The following is a 26,256-nucleotide window of genomic DNA, read 5'->3' on the forward strand; positions in this document are numbered from 1 at the left end:
CTGGTGTTGGAATAGTTCAGGACTTGGTCACTTTGCTGAGATTTCATAGGCGTGGCTTCCCTGTCCTAGCTACAAGACACAATCTCACATCAGACTTCCCTATCCTCTGGCTCTTAAAATCTCTACCAGGTCTTCTGCAGCATTGCTCGAGCCTTAGGTGGAGGAGTGTTATATCAGTTGGGCTGAGAACTCTTCCCTCAGTTGCTCACTGTATTTTGACAAGGTGTGTCCTTCGGTAATGGTCTCTAACTGCTGTAAAAAGAATGTCTTTGTTAAGGGATGAGAGCTACGCTTACCTGTGGGTATAATGATACGTATAGGGAATGTAGTTATGAATTGTGCTACTTTGGGACAGTGGCAGTGGTAGGGTTTCCTATAAGATTCATGATCTCACTAGCCTCGTGCTATAGGCCTCGCTTCTCTCCTGGCATCCCAAGATGAAGAATTGCAGACAATCAGCAACTACACACACACACACACACACACACACACACACACAGAGAGAGAGAGAGAGAGAGAGAGAGAGAGAGAGAGAGAGAGAGAGAGAGAGAATTAGTCTTCCCCAGGGGTGAGCCCCATGAGTTGTTGTCCAATACCAAGTGGTCAGTCAGTCCCCAAAGGCATACACCTGCAGGCAACACTGAGGGATGCAGAAGTTTCTATTTGTGTGTGTGTGTGTGTGTGTGTGTGTGTGTGTGTGTGTGTGTGTGTAAAAAGAGTGGTTAAAGAAAAAAGGCTGTGGAGAAAGGGGAGTTAGATATAGGGTAGAGGTAGAAGGGAGGACAGGGAAGGGGAAAATTATGTAATATTTTAACTAACTAATTAGTTTGTGAATGTGAAACAAATTTATATAAAATCCTGGAAAGTAGTCTAAACTAAAAGATCATCATCATGAATATTCTCTGGATAAAAGAGAGAGAAGCCACAACCCTAGTGCTGAATAGCATTAAAAGGATAGCTGCTTCTGCTGGGCCAGGCTGACCATCCCCAGAAAGATGTTGGTCTCTCGCTACATAGACAGTTCAAGGCCCACATGGGCTGCATGAACCTCAAATCTTAGGGGGAAAACAGATCAACATAGTGTTCACACATATTTAACTCAAGTGAGCAGATGATGTCTCTGAGGAACACTTATTATGAAAAGAAGTAAACTATAGGATTTATTCAACTCTCCCTTCTCCAGTGATTTTTCTATTTTTGCTCCAGGAACAAATCCAAAAATACCAGAAGTCCCTGAAGGCACCAAGCCTTCTTAGTCTCTCCCAGTTCATAATGGCTTCTCCATCCTGTCCTCCATTGCTTCAGGATACTTGAGATGAAGCATCTCATTGCTCTTGTTGGTTCATCCAGCGTTACCTACATTAGTATGAACTTGTGTATTTAGTTTGTTCTCGATGACTGTCATTCTGTCTACTTTGCTCCCTCCCCATCCTCCCTATAGGCTGATTTATTCTCTGTACTATATAGTTTTACCTTCCCCAGAATTCCAAATAAATACAAGTAGGTTTTAACGTGGCTTCTGAATTTGACTTCTTTTATGTACACCAAAATCATTTCAGAGCCATTCATGTTATTATTCAATGTTTTAGGTCAGGGCCTGTCCTCTGACACTTTTTATTTCATGATATGATCTAACAATAGTATGTTATTCTGAGCCTCAGCATTCAAACATTGGATATTGGGAGCTGTTAGATCTTTTAACATATCCTTGTTACTTTTGAAAAGCATTTCCTAACTTTCTGATATCACAAGATGGTACAGATTCAACCTGGATTTTCATTACATAGCCCTAGAACCAGCCATTTCTCAAGAACTTAGAGACTTTGATATCTTAGCTTTTTAACTGCACTCAGTGCTCTGGGGCATAAGGATATTTAAATTTCTAAACAGATAGAGGTACAAAATGGGTGCTTACATATCCAACTTAGAAATATCTGTGTAGTTACATAAAATATTGGGAAATCATAAAATATTTGACAGCAGTAAAGTGTTTCTGGATGTTCGATGACTAATAGCTCTCCCAAGGCTTTTCTGGATACACTTGCCCATGATGTGTCAATAAAACCTCACACATACCCTTGGTGGTTAGCTGCAGGTGCATCCACCATGGTCAGAACAGTATTGATGTTTGGGAAGCAAGAAAGCATTCCTGTTTGACTTAACTAAGTAGTTGGTGTTGGTTTAAACTGCCTTGTTGGCTAAGGCTAACTTTGACAAGCCACAAATATTTGTATTATTTCACTTTTGTGGTTTATTCAGAGAGGATCCTCTGCTTTCTTCTGAGAGATACCTCTGAACCATTGTGGAAATTCCCAGATAAGGGCCCATTCCCTTTCTAGTCTCTCAGTTGTAAACTTCTACCCACATTGGCCTCTGGCAGCAACAACTTACTCTCAGAAAATTGATTAGAGTCTGTCCTCTGGTAGCTTCTGTTAGACTAGCATGGTTGCTGACCAAATCTTACCAATGTCTTGTTTGTTTGTTTGCTATGGCAAGAGCTTCCTAGAGTACCATGAAGGAAGAACCATGCTTATAGGTGGGCTTTATAAAAGATCTACATTGCCTGACCCAAGAAATTTTAAGGGAATCGGAGCTTTTGGTGGTTGAAAGACTTGCAAAGCATCGTCTGGAGATGAAACTGTAAAATACTAGAAGAAATAAACTTGACACATAGGTTAAAAAATGTATGAACTGAGTGGAAGAAACAGAAAAATGCATATGACTTGTCCCTGAGAGGAAAGTAACCTGGTCAGTATGACCAGCTTCAAACCCCATGACCTAAATCCTCCTTTTGTTTCTCATTCTCAAAAATCACTGGCATATTTGATGTTTTAGAGATGTTGTTGGACTTGTGAAGATTTATTGCTATAAGGTATGCTGATTTGAATAGGTCTGGCCTCCATAGACTCATCTGTTTGAATACTTGGCCCATGGGGAGTGTGACCTTGTTGGAATAGGTGTGGCCTTGTTGAAGAAAGTATGTCACTGTGGGGGTGGGACTTTGATATCTCATATGCTCAATCTCCACCCAGTGTGGAACACAGTTTCCTCATGGCTGTCTTTGGATCAAGATATACAATTCTCAGCTTCTTTTCCAGCAACAAGCCTGTCTGGACACTGGCATGCTTGCCATGCATGCCATAATGATGATGGACTAAACCTCTGAAACTGTGAGCCATCCCCAAGTAAATGTTCTCCTTCACACGAGTTGTCTTGGTTATGGTGTCTCTTCACAACAATAAAACCCTAACCAAAGCAAAAGCCAACATGTTTTTCCTTTAGCATAACTACCATTTGAGCAATAGTCAGTAAATCTAGAGTCCAACAGTTCTAGACTATAACTACTGCCTGACAATTTTATGTTCTTGTATTATCAAAAGTCTGTAAGTTGGTGCGGTCCGTTGTGAGTTCTATGGATAGTCTCTGGGCAGTAAAAATAGAATTAAGATACTCCCCTAGTTCTTATACCTGTGATGAGAGTAAGATCTGGAACCTAAGAATTTACTTTGAATCAGAAAGATATATTAGGGTAATTAAGGTAAGGGTATGCACTTCTCATTAAATGTGACTTTTGGAATCGTGGATGTAGGTAGGGTATGTAATGCTGATAAGTTGATTGGAAGGCAGAGCTAGGCTTGCTAGGATTATATAGGCAAAGTACGTGTGGTCATTAGGATCCAAGTGGTCAGTAAAGGAAAGAGAACTTTGGAATGGTTCCAGTAGTGATTATACATAATGGTGGTCACAAATGGACTTGTCAGTGGGATAAGCCACCCTGTATGAGAGTAGAGTATAGGGAATAAAAGATAAAAGGAGGCTTGGAGCAAAGAGAATCTTCACCCACTTGCCATCTCCCTGGAGAAAGTTGTTCAGGTCCCACATGATGACTGGGTTGAATGTATCAAATTTTGGCCATCAGTTTTGGTTGATGAGGGCATATTTGGAAACTATCTGAAGAGAAGGTCAGATGAAGCAGGGGACTTTAAGGTTCTACTGAGGCATAACTGATTGGGTTTTTGTTCTGTTTTGTTTTGTTTTGAAGACTATGTGTCACTATGTAAATGTGGCTGGCCTGGAATTTGCTATGTAGACACCACAGCCTGCTTGTCTGTCTGTCTGTCTGTCTGCTGTTTGTTTGTTTGTTTGTTTTAAATTAGATTTACCTTATGTGTCTGTGTTTTCCCCACATGTATGTATGTGCACCATGTATGTTCCTGGTGTCTCTAATTAGTGCTGCCCACATGCAGATGAGTGTGGGAACATCTACTGGGACTCGGGCAATCTTCCAGTGGCCATTCCCACCCCCCAAAGAAAAGTGACTCTCCCTCTCTGATATTTACTTAGAAACTCTGGACAATTTTTTTCTTTGGGGGTTTATCTTTTGCTACACAACTTCAAGTTCTAGACATAGGCAGGGGAGATAATCTAATTTGAACAACATTGATTTTCTTCCCTGTGGTTACACTTGGGTAAGCTCTTCTTATAAATCAGAATCAACCATTGGCATAAATGTTAGCCCACTCCGGACAGCCACGGACATGCCAGACCATCCCGGCAAAGCAAGAGACTAGACATAGTCTCCAAGAACAAAAACTTGACTTACAATTTCCTTCATGTCTCAGTATCACACACTCAAAATTTAATCATTTAAATTAATATATTATTTCTTTGCCCATTACCTGACATGGGACCTGGCACCCGCCAGAGTCTGTCATTCAGCTGGTGTTGTCCAGCCAGTGGTGGGTTGGATTGGATGGGATGAGTAAAGAAATCTGTGCTCACTGCCTAAGAGCCAGTGGACTTACTGTGGACAGCTCATGTTTCTTCATGGCCTGGTCCCAGACTAGCCCATTGTTTTGCGTGATGGTTAGCTTTATCAAGAATAGTGGAAGTTGCTGAAGTTCCTAAAAGGGTAGCCCTAGCATGTAGACCTCATTCTCCTAAGCCAGAGCAACAGTGAGTCTTTAAACATCACACTAAATGGTGGAGGGCTGTATGTATAAATTGCTGACAAAGTAAAGATGATACAAAGTGGGTGGGACTAGGGGATTGTTTAAAAACAACAGTGTGGAGAGAATGATTGAGTTTTAGTGTAAAAAACATAACACTAGACCAAGGTGTTAGCCAGTCAGTTAATTTCCAAAGAACAGTCAGAAGGAAAGTTAGGTCAGAAACATGGAGCTCTCACAGGCCATTGTGGCTCTGGAGAAGAGATATCTGATCAGTCACTGTCAACATCTCAGAGTTGACTTTGATCAGGTTTTGTGCTTACTGATTAATGACTTGAGACAATGGCTATGCAATGGGGTCAGGTTTGACTCTGGAGAGAAGGAGTATCACGTTCTCACCAGTTACCTGGGAAGAGTTCAAGCTTTCAAATGTGAAGAACGGCTTCTGCCCAATGGGCACTGTGTTCATCCAGTTATAAAGCCATTTTCAAACACCGTAAGTCAAGGCTCATCTGTGTGAAATACAGGAACGCGTTTATAGGTTACCAGTTAATGTAACTGGAGTTAGGCATTACGTGTTGTTGTTCCATTACATTAGTTGAATTTTTTAAAAAAGATTTATTTATTTTTTGTATATGAGTACACTGTAGCTGTCTTCAGACACACCAGAAGAGGGCATCAGATCTCATTATAGATGGTTGTGAGCCACCATGTGGTTGCTGGGAATTGAACTCAGGACCTCTGGAAGAGTAGTCAGTGCTATTAACTGCTGAGCCATCTCTCCAGCCCCACATTAGTTGAATGTTATATCGATGGAGGAGGGATAGTGGGAGGGCTCAACAGATAGAAGCATTTGCTGCACAAGCCGGATGACCTGACCTCTGATCTCTGCTCCCCAAAACCCACAGTGGAAGGGATAGAACAGACATCTGGAAGTAGTCCTCCCCACATGTGAGCTGGGACATGCCTGAGCCCCTGCCCCGCCCCCACAAATACATATACACACTAATAATAATACAGATAGCGTGCTATTATGAAATAGTAAGAAAATTATAAATTATGTAAGAAAAATTAGTCACTGACTTGGAAGAAAATAAATGAACATCATGGGGAAAGATTAATTGAAAATTTAATTCCATTTAATTGAGACAATGTTTATTTCATATATTTATTACATTCCATCAGGAGATATGCTTTAACGTAACAATTCAGTAAGTGTAAAAAAAAAAACCCACATTTCTTTGGGAAAAAAATACTTCAAAGCCTAGGCTTTTCCCACATATAAATACAATGCACAAAATAAATATACTGCACAAAAATTACCCACCCATACACTGAGGCATCACATTTGGTAAACAGAACGTTTAGAAGAAGGGCTCAGGACCGGCTGCAGCGTGTGCAGCCCTGAGTAACAGAAACCGATGCGGTAAAGTGCTGAGTCAGCAACATCTTAGGTCTGCCTCGCTAGCACAGTTCGAAGGCAGCAAAGGCAGAATGTAGCGAACGGGTTTGTATTAGTGTTCTCAAAGTGCTTCAGTTAGATATATGGAACTTTTGTTTTGTACAACCTTCATGTGTCACAAAATACTTAATTTTTGCAATCATTGAGTAATATAAAACTAATTTCAGCTTACAGGCTACAAAACGGGCTGTGGATCTGGCCGATGGGCTGCGGTTCACCAACCCCTGGCCTTGCCTACTTAGGGTCTGCTCCTGAGCCACGGTGGGGAGATACACAGCCAAATCAAATCAAGGCACTAACAGGAATAAGATGGGAGATAAATTCTGGGTTGCCAACCTTTTCACCATGTGATTCGGGAAATACAAATTAATGGGAATACTATCTAATGTCGAGTTCTTATGTTTTACAGACACTGTTCTGAGTGCTTCAAAATGGCAACGTATTTCAACCTCAGGGCAATTCTAGGATGTTACTGTCATTTCTCTTACAGAGGAAGAAGGTGAGGCACAGTGAAGTTACATGGTATGTCCATGCTGGGATCTGGGTCAACAAAGGTAGTAAGAGCCTAGAATCTCACTTTGAGCCACTGGTCATGTTGCCTCTGCTACCCAGAATAGGAAGGGAAAGTCATGAGGTATTTTTCATACACAATACAAACACAGATGCCACTGCTACATCTACAATAAAATAAGGAAATACTGCTGCTTTAGAAACAGCTCTGACCGCTCAAATGCATGTCCAAGCTGAAGTTCAGCCCATCACAGTTTAGCCGAAAACGTTACAAAAACAGTGTTTCTTTTGAAGGGTCCATTTAGTAACAATGTCTGAACCCATTTGTAAGTGCCCAGAGATGGACAAAAAGACACACTGTGCATTTAAAGTATACACCAATATATGTTACAGGAACAATGCCACCGGTGGGAGTCACTGTTGATACAATGTGACATGTGTTCTTACACAGCTACTGAGCTCAGGAACAACCACAATGGGCTCCAAGAGCAAGACACACAGTTTTTTAGATAGATTTTTTTTTATAGGTAAACACACACACACACACACACACCCCTAGATCCTACTTATTAAAAGACTTATTTGTTTAATGATGTTTTCTGATTGTTTTTTGCTCTTTTTTTAAAAAAAGATTTATGTATTTATTTCATGTATATGAGTACACTGTAGCTGTCTTCAGACACATCAGAAAAGAGCATCAGATCCCATTACAGATGGTTGTGAGCCACCATGTGGTTACTGGGAATTGAACTCAGGACCTCTGGAAGAGCAGTCAGTGCTCTTAACTGCTGAGCCATCTCTCCAGCCCCTGTGTTTTGCTCTTTTACTACCTTTGATATATGTGATATTAGTTGGTTTCTGTTTATATTGTATGTTTCTTTAGGAAGTAAAAACAACCTTGGAACTGGCATTGGGACTAAGAGTGTGACCGCTGCCTTCAGGGCATTTTGTTGAAGGCGGTTCAAATATTTAAAATACGTACATAGGGATGATTAAAGTACTCATGCAATTAACATTTCACGATGGGCGTGTTCCTGATAAGGCTCTCCTATCTGTTTGCAATCTATGCATGAATGCCCTTCCATCTTTTTAAGATGAGTGCAACCTTGTAAGAAGACTTCTGAGTGCCTGATACCCACCGGAGTTCCTCACTGTGAACTCTGCATGTGTAATGCTAGATGCTATGAGAGAAACTTCTGGAAATCCACTTACTTACTGGATTTCTGCCCTGTGTTATTTCTATATGGCACCAGTGTGACTTCTGAAAGAAAAGTTTCTTTCAAAGAAAAGTTTCTTTCACATTTTGTAGCTTGCAAAATGTCTTCTGCCACCTGATATTTATGAAAGTTGACCCTATTGTCAAGGTCTACCTAATAACATCGAAGAATTTCTTTCTGCACATTTGCTGATAATTCTCGGGGGGCGGGGGGAACATGGCTGACATTTTTCCTCCATATTTAGAAGGTTCTCCCTCTGTGTGTATTACAGCCAAAGGGTGAATTCCTGCAGGGGTTCTGAACTTGCGCTACTTGTTAGCCTTTCCCTTCTTGGAGTGTGTCTTCTGATGTGATGTGAGTTGTGACTTCTGGATAAAGCCTTCCCCACACTCCTGGCACTCATAGGGCTTCTCCCCTGTGTGTTTTCTCTGATGGATGACAAAATGGGACTTCTGAGAGAAGGACTTCCCACATATCTCACACTCGTATGGCTTCTCTCCCGTGTGAGTCCTTTCGTGTAATCTAAGGACTGAGTTCACAGAGAAAGATTTGCCACACTCTGCACATTCGTACGGCTTCTCCCCTGTATGCTTTCTCTCGTGTTTGGTGAGATCTGACTTATAGTAAAAGTGTTTCCCACACTTACTGCATTCGAAAGGTTTCTCCCCGGTGTGAGTTCGCTGGTGCACGGTGAGGGCTGACTTCTGGTAGAAGCAGTTTCCGCACTCCTTACATTTGTAGGGTTTCTCCCCTGTGTGGGTTCTCTGATGGGTTTTGAGGTGTGAATTCCTAGAGAAGAGTTTCCCGCACTCCTTACATTTGTAGGGTTTCTCCCCTGTGTGTGTTCTCTGATGTACTGTGAGGTGTGATTTTTGTGAAAAGAACTTCCCACATTCCTTACACTGAAAAGGCTTCTCGCCTGTGTGTGTTTTCTGGTGCACCAGGAGGTATGCCTTCACATAGAAGAACTTCCCACACTCCTTACACTCAAATGGCTTCTCCCCTGTGTGTGTTTTCTGGTGCTCTGTGAGGTGTGGCTTCTGATAGAAGGATTTATCACACTGGCTACATTCGTAGGGTTTCTCCCCAGCGTGGATCCTCAGATGTCTAGTGAGAGACGACAGGTGATAGAAAATTTTGTTACATTCTTTACATGGGTATGTTTTATCTCTGGTATGGACTTTCTGATGGATTGTGAGGTCTTCGTTCTTATAGAAAGCTTGTCCACATTTCTCACATTTATAGGACTTCTTGGTGTGTGTTTCCTGGTGCGCCAGTAGGGAAGACTTCTGGCAGAAAGATTTTCCACATTCGCTACAGTCGTAGCTTTCATGCCGGGTGGGAGTTTTCTGATGCTTTGTAAGTTCTCCTTTCCTAGAGAAAAAGTTCCCAAAGCATCACTAATAGGACTTTCAAAGCTCTTCCGATGCAATGAATCCCCTTGATGATAATTTCCATAATCCTGTTTGTCACATTCATAGGGCTTCTCCCCTGTGACACTGATCTACTCTGTGACCAAGCACTGTACAGAATGAGGCTTAATGGCCAGATTGCACTTTCTATAATATGGCCTCCCCTAGTGCATAGTGCAAGGATAAAAAGATAGCTATAAAGTTTGACTCTCTTGATCCTACATCAAGCCCCTCAGGAAGGTATTCCTGTTTGGGTCACATTCTTTGGGGTTCACTCTTGTGCTAATGTGACCACATTTCTTAGTAATTAATAATTATTCTCCCATTTCCAGCATCACAAACAAGCCTATTCTTCCTCACAAAGCTTCTATTCTACATATTAATTCTTAAACTTGCCTTGCATTTCCAGCCTGTTGCTCCTGATGTTTGGCTCTGGGGTCGTGAGCGGTCCGCCGCTTATCTACAAAACGAATCAAGATTTTTAACACACCATCATGGCTAACGGTTGATTCTTAGGCTTCAGGAAAGGGCATCAAGAAGGAAGCACTCTCAAATGAAATTGTCCTCTATACCATTGTATAATCTTGAGAGTCTCAAAGATGGGTCAGCTAGATCTGCTGACCTGTAGACACATCTTGATTATGTCAATGGATGTGGAAGAAGTAATCTAAATGTGAGAGGCGCTGCTACCTGGGTTCTGGTCTTAAATTGCATAAGAATAGAGAAATCTAGAGGGCCATAGGCATTCAGGCATTCACTCCCCACCCTTCTCAGACACACACACACACACACACACACACACACACACACACACACAGTACCTACATGGCAGCTCACAACTGTCTATAACTCCCATTTCAGGGATACATACAGACATACATGCAGGCAAATTGCCAATGTACGTGAAATAAAAATATGTTATTAAAAAATAAAAGTGTCTAATAAAAGAGAGATTTACATGGAGAGAAGGAAAGTTGGTGTGATTTAGGATTTAAATATAAGTAGACAGTATCTTCCACCATTTCTAGAACTATAGAGGATTTAGGAAGATTCCTTAACTATTTCAAAAGGCATTCTTGATAGATCTTTCTCTTTTTTTCTTTCCTTCCTTTCTTTCTTTCTTTCTTTCTTTCTTTCTTTCTTTCTTTCTTTCTTTCTTTCTTTCTTTCTTTCTTTCTTTCTTCCCTTCTTTTTAGACAGGGTTTCTCTGTGCAGCCCTGGTTGTCCTGGAACTCACTTTGTAGACCAGGCTGGCCTCGAACTCAGAAATTTGCCTGCCTCTGCCTCCCGAGTGCTGGGATTAAAGGTGTGTGCCACCATGCCCAGCTTTTTTTTTTTTTAATAGATCTTTCAAAGGGTCACGTGCAACATGATTTTTTTCTAACTCACCACCACGGCTCTTACGGAAAAATTCTTCTAATGGCCATGGCTCTTTTCCTTTCTTCAACTTTGCAATCACACTTGGCTTAACCACACGATAACCTGTTAATGATAAAGATAAGGGAAATGACACACATTCCTTGGGAGAGAGGTATATATATATATATATATATATATATATATATATATATATATATACATACATACATATATATATATATATATATATATATATTTGATTCACAAATTTATTCTTTAAATAAAGTGGTTAGGAACACACACATGCTTTTTCTGGTATCCCCAAACAGATGAACTCTGAATCATGAAACCAAGTATCACGTGACTTTGTAGCGACCTGACATGTTAATGGGAGAAGAAATGGAAACAACTGGGAGTTACATAGAGGAAAACTCTTCTCACCCACAGAGAACAGGTTACTGAAGGTCTCCAGCATTACATTTTTGTAAAGGGACTTCTGAGCAGGGGTCAGGAGCTTCCATTCTGCTTTGGAGAATTCCACAGCAACATCCCTTAATGTCACGGGTCCCTGAGAAAACAAATTAGAACTCAGTGTGAAGTGACTTCAGGAAGGCACAAAGGTTGGGAGGTAGATCAATAGCAGGTCACTTGCTTAGCATTTGCAAGGCCCTGAGTTCAACCACAGGACAAAAGGGGGATAAGTGGCAGTGACCATTAGGAGGGAGCCATTAGAACGCTCAGATTGAGTTCTTTATGGATTTCTGAAATCTCAGTCTCTTTGGCTGCGTGCATGGTTTTGTTACTTGGGGATGCCACTGTTCATCTGCCTTTCTGACGTTCTGACTGTCACTTTGCTTGTAGGTGACTTGGTTCTTGTCACTTCTCTCCTCTGGCATATCATGCAGTATAATTTCACATCTCTGCTCCCCTGGGTGTGTTATATTCTAATCTTTTTTTGTCTTAGGTCACTTTCTGTCCTGTTATTTTCTTTTCCTGAGTTAATCTATGTTGTGCATTTGTCTACTTTTCTCTCTCTCTCTTGTTTTTTTTTTTTTTTTTACCATTAGCCTACAATTTCTGTTTTCTAAGGCTCTTTCTTATCATAATTACTCTATACCAAAGAATTATATTACAATGTTCCTCAGTTTTGGTTAGGAGACTATTCACATCAACTGAACAAGTAAGCACGCATGCTCTCTGCCTTATCCTTACCTTAGTATTACATGACTGTTAGCGACCTCTTTTGAGAGAGATTACATGCAGGTCTGTGTTTGTGTGTTCTTGCAGGTTCGTGTGCACATGTGTCTATTTGGTTTTTTGTTTTGGGTTTGGGGGCTTTGTTTGCTTTGGTCTGGGCTTTTTTGTTTTGTTTTGTTTTGTTTTTGAGACAAGTCTCACTTGGGCCTGACGTTCACTGAACTTGGCTCCCAGTTGGTGGCACTGTTTGGGGAGGTTTAGCTGGTGTGGTATTCCCAAAGGGAGCATGTCCCTGGGGGGCAGCCTTTGAGATCACACAGCATCTATTTCCAGCTCACTCTTTGCTTCATATTTGTGTTTGATGATGCAAACCCTCAGCTTCCTGCTTCTACCTCTATGCATGCTGCGTGCCGACATGCCTCCCACCATGATAGACTTTTGTTCCTCTGGAACCATAAGCCAAACTCTCTCTTCCAGAGTTTCTTTTAGTCATGGTGTTTTATCACTGCAACAGAAAAATTACTAGTGTAGCCAACTTATTAAACGGTGCTGGGGATCAAATTCTAAGTCCTTATACTTGCCTGGCAAGTGCTTGACCAACTAAACTATCTCCCTGTGTTCTAGTAATTTATTTTATTCATGATCAAGCAGCAATAGAAGTGGATTTTATTATGATGCGGTATGAGAATATTGCCCAAGTGTAGGTTTAAAATTGTGTTCTTTGTTAGCAAAGCAAGTTATGTACGCCTAAAACCCCCTGGGAAGGTGGTGCTGGGGTGTATAAGAAAGCAAAGCGAGCAAGCAAGGAGGAGCGGGCCAGCAAGCTGAGTACTTCTGTGGCCTCTGCTTCAGTTCCTGCCTTCAGGTTCCTTCCTGCGTGAGCTCCTGTGCAGGCTTCCTCCAGTGCTGGACTCTGACATGGAAGTGTAAGCTGAATAAACCCTTTCCTCCTCAAACGTGCTGTGACCAGTGTTTTTTATCACAGCTATAGAAAACAAGGTTTATCCATTTGTATGTGAGGTGTGTGGGGGTGTAGGGCCACGGAGCTAGAAGAGACTGAGGGAGGGAGAGACTAGGACACACACAACATGAACACAGAGGAAGCTATAGGGATGGGTGGAGCAGGGGAAGGTCGGAAGGTCATGGGGAAGGGGGAGGACAGGGAGTAGGGGAATCAGCCTAACAATGTTCATATGAAAATGACAAAGTGAAGCCAGGAGCTGTATATACTTTCTTAAAATTTAAGAACAAGCAGCACAGAATGCACTAGAGATCAACATCAGATCTGAGCAGGCGCAATACAGAATCTGTGAAATGACAATGTCGCAGCAGAGGAACACTGGCTCAGCTTTCTAGTGTCGGTGTGACTCATTACCTGTTACTAAAAACTCAAAGGGAAAAGTGGCATCGTCATCTCAAAAGATCTGCTCATAATGAAAAATGCAAACTGTCCAAACTAGGGCAAGACGGTGCCATGGTTTGGTTTATAAGTGCCTGTCAAAATTCCATGGGTTCAAGTCTTGTCGGGAGCTGAAAGAATCCTTAGAGGACCTAGCTAGACATATTCATGTGACTGAGTGTGTGCCACTCAAGAGCACCCTTTTAATCATAGTATGAGAAGTTCATCTCCACCATGACTCCCACCATGATGAGGTGTTTGTCCACAGACATAAATGCAACTGAGCCAGCTGATCATAGATGAATCTCAGAAACCATGAGACCCAGACAGCCCCTTTCTCCATATGAGCTGACATGGTGACATATGTGACAGCAGATCGACACTGAGGGGACTTCCTTAATGTGATCTAAGATGTTTCTCTGTAACACTCGGTGAATGACTAACCTCTTTCTCCTGACGTAAAGGGGGAAAACAAGGAGGTCTATTATCAGCATTCCCATTCAGACATCATCCTGGATAGACATCATAGCTGTGTTATAAATAACAAACTAGAAGGACTATAGAAGGAGAAATAAAACCATTTCTTTTTGTAGATAGTATTCATTCATGTGGACCATTTCAAAGAATCTTTAAAACACTTCCCATGACTGATAATTGAGTTAACTAAAGTCAGTGTTATTTAAATATGTATTTCTATATATAGTACTATTAAATACTTAAATATTAGTTCAACCAAGTATGTCCATGCATAAAGAAAACCATACAATAGCGAAGAAAGAACTCAAAGACTCGAGCTTGGAAGACTACTGTGTCAATCTTAGACCAATCAGTATATTTAACATAATTCTAATATTAGAACGCAAAACACATCCAGTCCAATTTTAAAAGTTCCCATAGTCTTTAACAGTTGTGACAATATTCAAAATTCAAAGTCTCCTCTGAGACTCAAGCTAGTCTTTACTTTGAGTCCTTATAACATCAAAAGCAAGTACATAGCCAGGCAGAGATGACACACACCTCCCAGCCCTCAAAAGGGAGGCAGAGGCAGGTAGATCTCTGGAGGCCAGCCTGCTCTACAGACAGAGTTCTAGGACAGTCAGGGCTACACAAATAAACCCTGACTCAAAAAACAGTACATACTTCCAACCTACAATTGTATGGGGCAAACATTTCTATTCCAAAATATAGGGAGGAGGGTGTGGGGTGGAACAGGGAAACAGAAGCAAACCAAAAACCTAGCAGGGGAAATACCAGATCCTTGAGCTCCATGTCCAGTATCCAGGATACCTGCAGCACACATAAGTCTCTCCTGAGTTGGCTCAGCATGTGCTTACAGTTTTTCTCAGTCCGGGCATCTCCAACACCCTGGGATCTCCATGACAACTTAAGGATCATCTGCACAGCTTCATGGGTTTAGAGAAGGAGCCCTTTAATACCAGTATTACAGGAGATGCCTGGTGTCCCTGGTGAGGTTACTTTACTCATTTGGTACTGCTTGCCAGTCTCTTGCCATTGGAGCTATTTTTTCTTTATCATACACTATTACTTGAAAACAAACCAGTCTAGTTTAGTCTTCTCAAGAGGGGAGGGAATATGCTCCACCTCCTAGAGGGGACAGTACCTATACATATTTGGACTGTTTTATGAAGAAGAACCAGCCCTTCTCATTTATACTGAATTTATATTGAAGTGGCCTCATATACTTATTTTATGCTTTGAATTAGAAGCAAGCATTATGGTATTTTTGGTGTTTAAACTGTTCCAGCTTTTTCAGGGAGGAATTGTTTCAGGTTCCCCCTCCCCAACCCCTATATTATTTTACTACACTCCAGTTGTTTGGTTACGTCATTCCCACACTTTCTGACACTATGGAATTATCTGAGCTTAATGTATCCCTTGCCTCAGTATTAGACTCAACCAAGTCGCCACAAAGAGACAAGCAGATTCTAGTCTGCACTACATAATGGGACGGTCTTAAAAATACAATACAAAACCAAACAGAACCAAAATCACTTTTTCACAACACAAAATAGGAAGCACTCTGTGTGCACTCCTGTAACTATTAACTCAGAAAAACAAGAAGGACAGTGAGTGTGACGACGTGGAGAACTGGATCCCATCCATGCATTGCTCACTGGACTACCAGTGGATATGGCCACTGTGGAAAACTGTTGGGCAGAGTTCCTCAGAAGATTCATTTAGCGATAAACTCAATTACCAACTGGAACTTTGGTGCTATCCTTACTTTGGTGTGTCTTCAGTTCCCTCCCTGGGATGAGCAGACATTTGTTCATGTACCCTCATGTCATGTTACACAATAAAACCATATGATTCTATGTGTAAAATCCCTAGGACACCACCAAAAAAGTTCCATAGCTGATCAAGGCATTCAACAAAGTATCAGGATACAAAATTTAAGACACAAAAATCAGCAACCTTCTTATGTACAGATGATGAACATATTGAGAAAGGATGGGGCCCATCTCCCATTCCCTCACAAAAATATTTCAGAATAAGTCTCCGTAAGGTAGTAAAGACCTCTATAATAAAAACATAAGCACACCAAAGAAGGAACCTGAAGAAGACACCAGGAGATGGAAAGACCTCCTACACTCAGGGATTAGCAGGATCACCACTGTGAAAATGCCCGTCCTCACAAAAGTAATTAGCAGATTCAATGCAGTCTCCACCAGAATTTCAACACAATTATTCACAAAAATGAATGCATAATCTCATGTTTCACTTGGAAACACAGAAGTCCCAGGAGGCCAAAGCAATCCTGAATAGTAAAAGAATTGCTGTGGGAATCACCATTCCCATTTTTAAGCTTTATTACAGAGCTATAGTGATAAACACTGCACGGTACCACCATAAAAAGACATGTTGATCAGTGGAATAGAGCAGAGGACCCAGATATAAATCCATACACGCAGGGCCACCTTTTTATATACTAGAAAAAAGACAGCATCTTCAGCAGATGGTGCTGACCAAACTGGATGGCGACACGTAGAAAAATGAAACTAGGTCTTATCTCTCACCCTGCACAAAACTCAACTCCATTGGACCAAGAACCTAATGTAAGACCTAAATCTCATTAAAGAGAAAGTATGGTACATGCTTCAATGTATAAGCTCAGGAAAATACTTTCTCAGTGGGACTCTGATAGCACAGCGTTAAGACTAGCAAATGACAATTGGAGCCACAAGAAACTAAAACACTTTTGTAAAGCAGAGCACAATACAATCCAAGTAAAGAGGCAGCCTACAGATTGAGAAGAGGTCTTTAATAACTCTATAGCTGAAAGAGGGCTAGCAAATAGAATATACAAACAACAAAACCACCCTAAATACCGAGAAAACGACCCAATTTTTTTACATGGGACACAGAATGAAGAAGAATTCTCAAAAGATGAGCTACAAATGTCTGAGAAACACTTCTTTTAAAGAGTTATTTATGTAATTTAAGCATATGAGAGTTGTATTTGCTGTTATGAGTACTCTATTTGCATGTGTGCTTGCATGACTGAAGAGGACATCAGATGTTGAAAGGCATCATGTGGGTGCTGGAAATTGAACTCAGGACATCTGGAAAAGCAGCTAGTTCTTACTGGTGAGCCATCTCTTTAGCCCAGAAATACTTTTTTAAAAATGTCCATCATCCTTAGCCATCAGGGAAATGCAAATTTAAAAGACTTTGAGATTTCATAATGCCCTAGTCAGAATGGCTGAGATCAAAGAAACCAATGACAATAAATATTGGTATGGGTATGTGAAAAGGGGAACACTTATTCACTGGGGGTGGGAGTGAGATGATCCAGACACTGTGGGCACCAGTGTGGTGGTGTGTAATGGCTTGTATATGCTCGGCTCAGGGAGTGGCATTATTAGAAGGTGTGGCCCTGTTGGAGTAGGAGTGGCCTTGTTAGAGTAGATGTGTCACTGTGAGTGTGGGCTTTAAGACCCTCATCCTAGCTACCTAGAAGCCAGTATTCTGCTAGCAACCTTCAGATGAAGGTGTAGAACTCTCAGCTCAACCTGTACCATGCCTGCCTGGATGCTGCCATGCTCCCACCATGATGATATTGGACTGAATCTCTGAACCTGTAAGCCAGTCCCAACTTAATGTTGTTTTTATAAGAGTTGCCTTGGTCACACTTGAATTTAGGACCGATATATCTGTGACAAGTATGCCGGGGGGGGGGGGCACCAGAGCAAGCCACTTCCCCATCACCATCTTCCCATGGAATCCAAGACCTAAGACAGACAGCCTGCCAAATGGAACCGCCTTCATCCTCTGCCTGTGCAGGGTTAGACATCCACCTGGCCCCAGCAAGGGGCAGATGGTGGTTTGCAAACCTGTGAGCCTCAGAGCAGATTTGCTACTCGGAGGGAAGGCTGCCTGGCCCTGCTCCAGCCTAGACCGCAGGTTCAGACAGAGGTGCTGAGCCCCGGGTCAAGTTGTTCAATGTTTTTGTTCTGTTTTTGAGCTCCTTCCCACTCCTTTTTGATGACATTTACAAAAGAAGGAAGGTCTGGACATGAGGGAAAGGGCATGAGGACAAGGCTAATGGTGGGGAGTGCTAGAGGCTCGGGTTCCCCTGTCCCCTTGGATGGGACTCCAGAGTCTCTTGTCAAAGGGCCCCTAGGTTTTCCCCAGCTCCCATCCTCTCCTCCAGCCATGGTGATGGCAGAGACAGAAGAAAACTTTGAGCCCAGTTCTCACAGGAAAGGAAAACTCTCATGGGCTTTGCAGAGAAAGTTCCACCTACGCTCATACATTGTCTTTACCATGTGCTAGGATATCACATCAACAGGACAAGAAAAAATGTAAAATACTTGAATGATCTTGTATTATAACATTAATATTATTGAGAGTGTCTGCTTCCCAGGCTGAAGTGATTCATTCATTATTCTGGTCCTGCTCTAGTCCTTTGTAATTGGTGGTAATTACTATGCTTTTCTTTTTAATACAAAAAATGTATAAAAATTAAAACTTGAAAAGGCAAAAAAAAAAAAAAAAAAAGAGTTGCCTTGGTCATGGTGTCTATTCACAGCAGTAAAATCCCAACTAAGACATGGTGAGTCAGAAAGCTAGCAATATATCCATCATGTGTTCCAGCTATGCCATTCTAAGGCTTCTATATCTTACTACACAGGTACTTGCTCATCTGTGCTCACTGCTATTGCATTCACAATAGCCAGCAAAGAAAAACAGTCTCAGTGATTACCCTGGTAAGATATTCCAACTGATACAATAGTAGCACATATGTTACAGGCGTAACCAACTGGCTTTAAGGCCACACAGAGAACTCATTCCTGGTACCCTTAACTAGAGTGAAAACAATTGCTAGCTAGATCATAGGCCCTACAGAAGACCCTACTAATATTATTTTGCTAAGTGGATGTAGTAATAAACTACTCTCTATGATTTTATCACTATATCCAAAGATTAAGGCATTTATCAACCCTTTCACAGCAGCTTCTTTCTGCAGTAGATTGATTAACACAGACCCACAGTTGGACCAGGTGTAGAGAATAGGAGACTCCAAATAGGCCCAGTTGGGACAGGTATATCACACCCTTCTGTCCCAACTCTCAGGGATCAGTGTAGAGATTGTAGTGCCAGAGACAGTGGATAAAAACTACAACTTAACAGTATTTTCCAGACACACTGAGGCAGTTGCACATACGAATGTCACAGTGGCTATGCCATCATGTTTAGGACCTATGCAAGTGCATGACAATGAAAGTCCAGCCTGTGGAGGGAAGGTGGGTGTGAAGCCCCTCCCCTAGCTGAGGAGCTGATAGCTGCCAGGAGAGGAAGAACATTTTTTAAGGATGTGACTCCTTGTGGGTGGTCTGGCTCACATGGAAGGTGACATCTATCAAAAGAGATTGGACTTAATGTTCTTTTTCTTGAAAATGAGGATACAAATTTGGGTGAACAGGGAAATGGAGGTGGATCTGGGAGGAGTTGAAGGCGGGGAGTGAGTGCGATCAAAATATATTGTACTAAAGTCTTAAAGAATTTTTTAAAAAATATTTTTGAAATGTTAATACATAACCAATTAAAGGCTTGGAAAAGCTCTCTGCCATACTCAGACTTCTATCTCAAAGTATCTTCAATTCCATTCACCCTTGTAAGGATATCCAAAGATTCGGGTTCACTCTTCTTAACCAAATTCTCGGAGAACAGAAATCCACCTGCCTCTACCTCTGCCTCACAAGTGCTGGGATTAAAGGTGTGTGCCATCACCGCCCGGCTCATAATATTTTTTTTTTAAATTGTTTCTGGGCATGTGGTGGTGCATGCCTTTAATCCCAGCATTTTGGAGACAGGCAGGAGGATCTCTGTGAGTTCCAGGACAGCTAGGGCCACACAGTGAGACTTTGTGAATTTTGAATAACCATAGTTTTTCTGCCACTTCAGTTCTTTCAATATATAAGATGTCCCATGAAAAACTGTCATGATATTTGCATAAAAATCACACAGGTACTTGCCCTAGGGTACCAATCGTTGCCACTCAGGGGTAGCTTAGAAGGCCTTATAGGAATATCCCATTTTCTCACACAAAATGTTCAAAAGACGTGAACTCAAGGGTCAAGGGTTAACTAAATTAATAATTTTTACAGTAGCATTAAGGATGAATGTGAATGTAAAGTATGATAAGGAATCAGGAAAAGTAAGCCATTAGTACTATTATTATTACAAGTGTATTCTCATTATCTTTTAATCGCCACAAAGTAATAGTGTTTACTGTTCCCTTAAGGATATTCTTAACAAAATGAAAAGTCTTTTACTTAGCTCTTTGCAATAACCCACTGATAATAATATATCACTGTCATATTTTTGCAAGCTCCTCACTTTCATGCTATATTGAAAGCTAAATATGAATCAAAGTCACCATATATCTTTAAAGCAGCAATTTTTAACCTATGGGTCATGACCCCAAATGACCCTTTCACAGGGGTTGCCTAACACCATCAGAAAACACAGATATTTACATTACAATTCATAACAGTATCAAAATTATAGTTATAAAGTAGCACCGAAACTAACTTTATGGTTGGAGTCACTACAACATGGGGAACTGTATTAAAGGGTAATAGCATTAGGAAGGTTGGGAACCACCGCTTTAAAGAATTGTTCTCAGTTCAGAGCAGAAGGCTGACTTATTTACTGTGACACAAATATATAATGAGCAGTGTATCCAAGATGAAATTTCAGCAAGGAAATAGGAAAGAATTTTAGTTCTTTCTCAATACAGCGAATATGTAAACACTACACAATATATATGGAAAACATACAATACATTTCATAGGTAAACATAACTCCCAATTTCTGCTGCTCAACTTGTGTGATCTCTCCTCAGCTGCTCTCCTCCATCATCCCCACTGTTATAAGTGATGCAGGATGGTCATTGGTCTGTATTATTGCTTCTGCACCATTAGTACAAATGCAATTTGCTCATTGATAGCATGACCTTTGGTGGTGCAGGATCCCTTGCAAGGGTCTGGAGGGCACCCGGGGCTCTTCAGACCATGCTTTCAGAACTACTGTTTTATTCAACCCTAAAGGTACTTTCCTAGCTTAATATATTCTCGATCGTTTTAAAGATTGATTTATTTCACGATTTTGTGTGTATGGATGTTCCGTCTGCATGTATGTATGTGTTCCATGTCAATGCCTGGTACCTGCGGGGGTCAGAAGAGGGCATCGGCTCTCCTGGGACTGGAGTAACAGAGGATTTTGAGACACCATGTGGGTGCTGGGAAATCAAACCTGGGTCCTCTGCAACAGCAACAACTGCTCTCATCTGCTGAGTCAACTCTCCAAACCCATAGATTCTCTTTCAAAAACCCTCATTGAATATATGTGTGCACGCACAGAGTTAAGCAAATTAAGGTACCCACCTTGTACTTGGTCATTTTCTGCAGTGTTTTAGAGCGGGGATGGGGAGTGGTGGTGTTCTACCCTCTAAAGTTGGGAGAGTGAAGTCCTAGGAAATCATAGGCCACAGCTCCAGGTCTCCTGTGAGAAAGTTAGAGACAGCATTTTAGTACTGTATACTGAGAAGCTGTCCTGACCCAATCAGAGGGACCAGGATGAAGTACTACTGGCCTCTCTATTGAGCCTTCTCCCCATCCTGATGAGCCTGGGGCGTGTTTGTCTTTGACTAAATCTAAACATTTCTACTGTCTGTTTGAAAAGCATCTGTCTGCTTACTGACTAAGATAAAAGCACCCAACCTGTAAACACCAAAGAACAGATTCATTTCAAAGGAACTGTAACATATGCAAACAGGGGACCTTGGCTGTTTATATTGGAAGTAACATTTTTTTTCTGTTAATATTACATTCCTCCAAAGCTAGAAAGTCATCTTAAAGCTTTCAAATACCAGGCATTTCTTCTCCCTAAATTACAGTTTCTCAAAGCAAAAAGAAAACGGAGCACTTCTTCAAGAACCTTACATGTGATCCATTTTCTCTTATATATGATTCCTTTTGGTTCTGTTGCTATGTCTGCTACCGGCATTGGGACTTAGTTTCAATGCTATTATTCTTAAAGTGAAAGGAATTAAATCATGGTGAATAACCCTCTGTGCAGCCTCCGGTCAAGCCTTGACAGCCACACAACAGGTTTAGATCCCTGTAATTGACTGGCCTCTCAAAACAGGCTGAAACAGGGGGGTGGGGTGAAATTAAATTACATCTTAATGAACTGTTGCATGGCTGCCAAATCTAGCTTTGAAACAAATGAAGCTTTGAAACAAAATTACCTTCAAAAATAGCAATTTGAAGCCACATGGAGTGAGGCACACTTCTAGCCCCAGCACTGTAAAGGCCGAGGCAGGCAGATAGCAAGATTAAGGCTGGTTTAAGCTATAGAACGAGAGCTAGACCAGCTTGGACTACATAGTGAGACATTATTTCAAATAAATACATAAATAAAGTCATTAATTAATTAGACAACAGTTTTAGTACCATATTCCCTAAAAAGGTATATCGTGTATATAGATTAAAAACAAAAACAAACAAACAAAAAACCAAATGCTTAATTCCAGTCAGCCGGGTGCATACCAAAGGCCTAATGTATAAGGCCAGATACAAATGCGCCAATCATCAGCCTTAGGAAATCTCCTTCGTAACAGAGAACACAAATGAACAACAGTTCTCATCTTTTAGATCTGTCTCTGCTGGACGGGGTGGCACACACCTGTAAACCCAGCATCCTGGAGGCTGAGGCAGGAGTTTCAACAGCTCCAAACTAGTCTGGAGCTCCAAGGCCAGATCGACACCCCACCCCCAATCTGTTTTACTTCTATTCCCTTAGAGGGTGAGTGTATATAATTCCCAGATTCTCAGGAAAATTTAATACTGAAAGACCTTTTTTTAAAAAGCAATACTGTACTTCCAAATAACTGTTCAACAGTCTAACAAAGGATAGCTGAGGGATATGGGGAGGGAGAGCCTTAATTAATCTCTCACACTAAGGGATCCAGAGGAGGCTGGAGGAGTTTTAGGAATAGAAGACTCCAGGTATGATCAAGTATGCTTCAAGGCTGTGTCCTCAGCGGCTGCACGGAAAGCAGACGCAGACAGGACTGCGTGGAAGAGACAAGCCCGGCAGAGTTAAACAATAGAGGATTACGACCACCCGCAGGTACTGGGTAAACCAAACAGCCTCTGTGAACAGCTTTGAGGGGCCCAGATGAAAGGACCTGGCTCTGCTGGAAAAGCAGCAGCCCGCCCTGCTTGTTCCACAGCACTCTGCAAGACTGCCCTGCTCCGTGCGCCCTGAGCGATTCTCACCTCGGTGACAGCGGCCTCCGCTGCAGATGCCCGGGGATGGCTGAGAAGCGGGAGGACGCCGACGTGGCGGGAGGACAAGGCGAGTGGGTGCCACGTCACCCGGGCGGTGGCTCAGACCCGCCTGCCTCCCGCTGATGTCCCCTCCTCTCCCCTCCCCTTCCCTCCCCTCCCCTCCCCTCCTCAGCCCGCCCAGCGCGCTCCTCCCGCCGCCGCCCCACAGGATCGCGTGCTCGCTCGCCCGCCCGCCCGCCGCAATCGGAGAACCCCTCAAATCGGGGGATGCCGCGGGGCTCGGTGTCCCCCGCAAGACGAAGGACAAAAGTTCCTCAGCTGACAGGCGAGGGCTCTGCCCATGCGCCTAACGGCCCTCCTTTCTGGACTACGCTTTCCAGAAGCCTCCGCGATGACTCCGTGTGTGATCACGTTATGAAGTTTGGCTCTGAGTACCTCACTGTTGAGCGCTGCGCTGCTTCCCTAAGGCCTGATCTTTAAGGGGATGATTGAACAAGCAATGGGCACCCTGCGGAGTTAGACAGAAGGCCGTCAGAGGGTGCGCAGTGTGTACGGTGGGGTAGCTTAAATACTTGAAGTTTACATCCAAGGAGCTTGCAATTTTGTCTTAGGATTACTACCTTTCAAAACTATGTAAACGATAACACGAAACGCGAGAAACTAAAAAAATATGTACAGTATATATAAACCAAAAGAATACACCAAGTAAAGTGCCCTACATGTTAGTCCCCGCCTCCCCCTGGCCAAATTTTTAAAGTTGTATCCTACCGATGCAGAATGCCATTCTTATCCTCTCACTAAGAACGATGTCCTGAATATGTAAAACAACTTGTATATGTCCTTGGCCATAACTTTAGTCCGCACTGTACTAACCTTAGAAATATGGAAATATTACATTCTTCATACGAAAGTTACAATTTTTACACATAAATGTATACATATAGCATATATGGTGCCAGAGCTTTTAAGATCAACGACTGAGCCCCGGGCAGCCATAAGGACTCAGACTCATTGACTGGTCCTCAAAAGGCCAACTTAAGAGACAAGGGGACCAAACAGCCTGCAAGGTTCAGGATAAAGGTATTGTTGGCACAGAAACACAGCTCTTGCCTCTAAGGGGATAACTCTAAGGGGTTATTGTGAACTGAACATAATGATGGTCCTGGAACATAGACTTAGGGCACCCCAAATTTCCTTTTCCAACGTGCAAGCTGCTTCCCGGGGCTGTTTTATTTTGTGTATATGGGTTTGGGCCTGCATGTCTGTGTATCATGTGGGAGACATGCATGATGAAGCCAGAAGGGGGCATCTGATCCCTTGGAACTGGAGTGACGATCAGTCGTGAGCCATAATGTGGCACTGGGAAATGAACCCCTGGTCCTCTGGAAGTGGACCCAGCACTCGTCACCTCTGCCCCATCTCTTTGGTCCCTTCACAGAGCCTTCAGAGTAATAGAACAGAAGAAGTCATCAATGAGGACACTCACACACACTGGCGGAAACAATAGATGGGCAGGGTAAAACCAAATGGGAAAGTCTTGGCCTCAGACGCTCTCAGATGACACTCATAGCCTTGGGTTGGTGAGGACCAGCCATCTCGTTGTAGACTCCAAGTAATTTACCTGATAGTCACAAAGATGCCAGCTCACACATAGCAGAGGGCAATCAATTGCTTTTAGGAGTGCTAATGTGCTGGGTCACGTGACTGTGTGTGTGTGTGTGTGTGTGTGTGTGTGTGTGTGTGTGTGTGTGTGCAAGCGGGAGCGCAAGTACACTCACTGAAGATGGCCCACGATAACTTGACTCTGAACTGGTAGCATTCCAAATTCTCTATAACCATTGAGGTTCTAGTAAGCCTTTCAGGAGACTCTACTTCTCAGGGATCAGAGAGTGAAGGGCATCCCTAAGAGGAAATGGGGTCGCTTTAGAGTAAGTTGCCTGCTTTGCCTCCATGGCTGGCGTGGGGGATTGGTTTGAATGAGGAGGTTAAGAGGCGGCTCGGAAACAGAGTAGTAAATTTCAGAATACAACCTGTCCTCCCTGAGACTGGCCATTTGGGGTGAGATGTCTGAGCCATTAGGAGTTAGACCCTAATTGTTCTGCGAAAGCTTCCCAGGTTACTGGCAGGAGCCCAGCAGTCAGGCCCTGGCTGCTGGATGGTAAGGTTGGCTTCTTATTTTCAGCCCTTTTATTTTTGTCCTTTTGACTCTACAAGTCATAGTGACAAAGCAAAGACAGGAACTTCATCCAATGTGGCCACATTGGGGAGAGGAACAAAGAGAGCCAGTGTCCAGATTTCCTAATGTCCCCCTTCAGGGTACTCAAATGTGGCTAGGTTTAGATAGAATACAAGAGGTTTGCAAAGCTAGGTAGTCTCATTCTAAGTGTGGCCCTGCAGCTTCAATCCAGCATCCTTTCTGCTCCTGGCCAGGGCTCCGAGTATGTCACATAAATTGGGAGTACTGTGTAATGTCTTTCTCCTGGTTGGTACCAAGGCCCAGCATTTTCCTTCCCCAGGAAAAATTTCAATTCATTGGTGTGTCTATTCTATGGCTAGTCTGAGGGAGGGGAAACAAGTGTCTCTTTTTAGATTAGCTCTGTTCTGCCAGGACAGTTACACAATGTAGAGTAAAAAAGCTAAAACTAAGAACAAAAAATCCCCATATTTTAACAAACACGGACTTCTTGGAGCCTAGCCCAGTGATTTGTTGAGGCCTTAAACACACATTTAGAAACTACACCTATTGGGCTGGAGAGATGGCTCAGTGGCTAAGAAGGTTTGTTCTTGCTAAGGACCCAAGTTCAATTCCTAGCACCTACACGGCGGTTAGCAACTGTGTGATTCCAGCTCCAAGGAATCTGCTTCCCTCCTCTGGCCCCTGAGAACACTGAGTGCTTATGGTGCACGGACATACATGTAGACAAACA

At 42.4% G+C, this 26,256-nt stretch overlaps 1 protein-coding gene across 2 annotated transcripts; it reads right to left on the minus strand.

Annotated features, from left to right (window-relative positions):
* Window positions 1-6,061: 6,061 nt before the first annotated feature.
* Zfp9 (zinc finger protein 9) lies at window positions 6,062-24,073 on the minus strand. Of its 2 annotated transcripts, none has more exons than XM_011241293.2 (6): window positions 23,318-24,073; window positions 21,419-21,536; window positions 11,351-11,477; window positions 10,955-11,032; window positions 9,947-10,010; window positions 6,062-9,512 (listed from the first exon to the last, which is right to left on the minus strand). In XM_011241293.2, the coding sequence occupies exons 2-6, from the start codon at window positions 21,431-21,433 to the stop codon at window positions 8,447-8,449; spliced, it is 1,350 nt and encodes a 449-aa protein (XP_011239595.1). In that variant the 5' UTR covers window positions 21,434-21,536; window positions 23,318-24,073; the 3' UTR covers window positions 6,062-8,446. The 2 variants fall into 2 exon arrangements, with proteins under 2 accessions (XP_011239595.1, NP_035893.1); NM_011763.2 differs by having other exon boundaries at window positions 10,940-11,032; window positions 23,318-23,385.
* Between the last annotated feature and the right edge of the window lie 2,183 nt (window positions 24,074-26,256).

This window comes from Mus musculus, chromosome 6 (genome assembly GCF_000001635.26).
Source record: "Mus musculus strain C57BL/6J chromosome 6, GRCm38.p6 C57BL/6J".
NCBI classification, from domain to species: domain Eukaryota; kingdom Metazoa; phylum Chordata; class Mammalia; order Rodentia; family Muridae; genus Mus; species Mus musculus.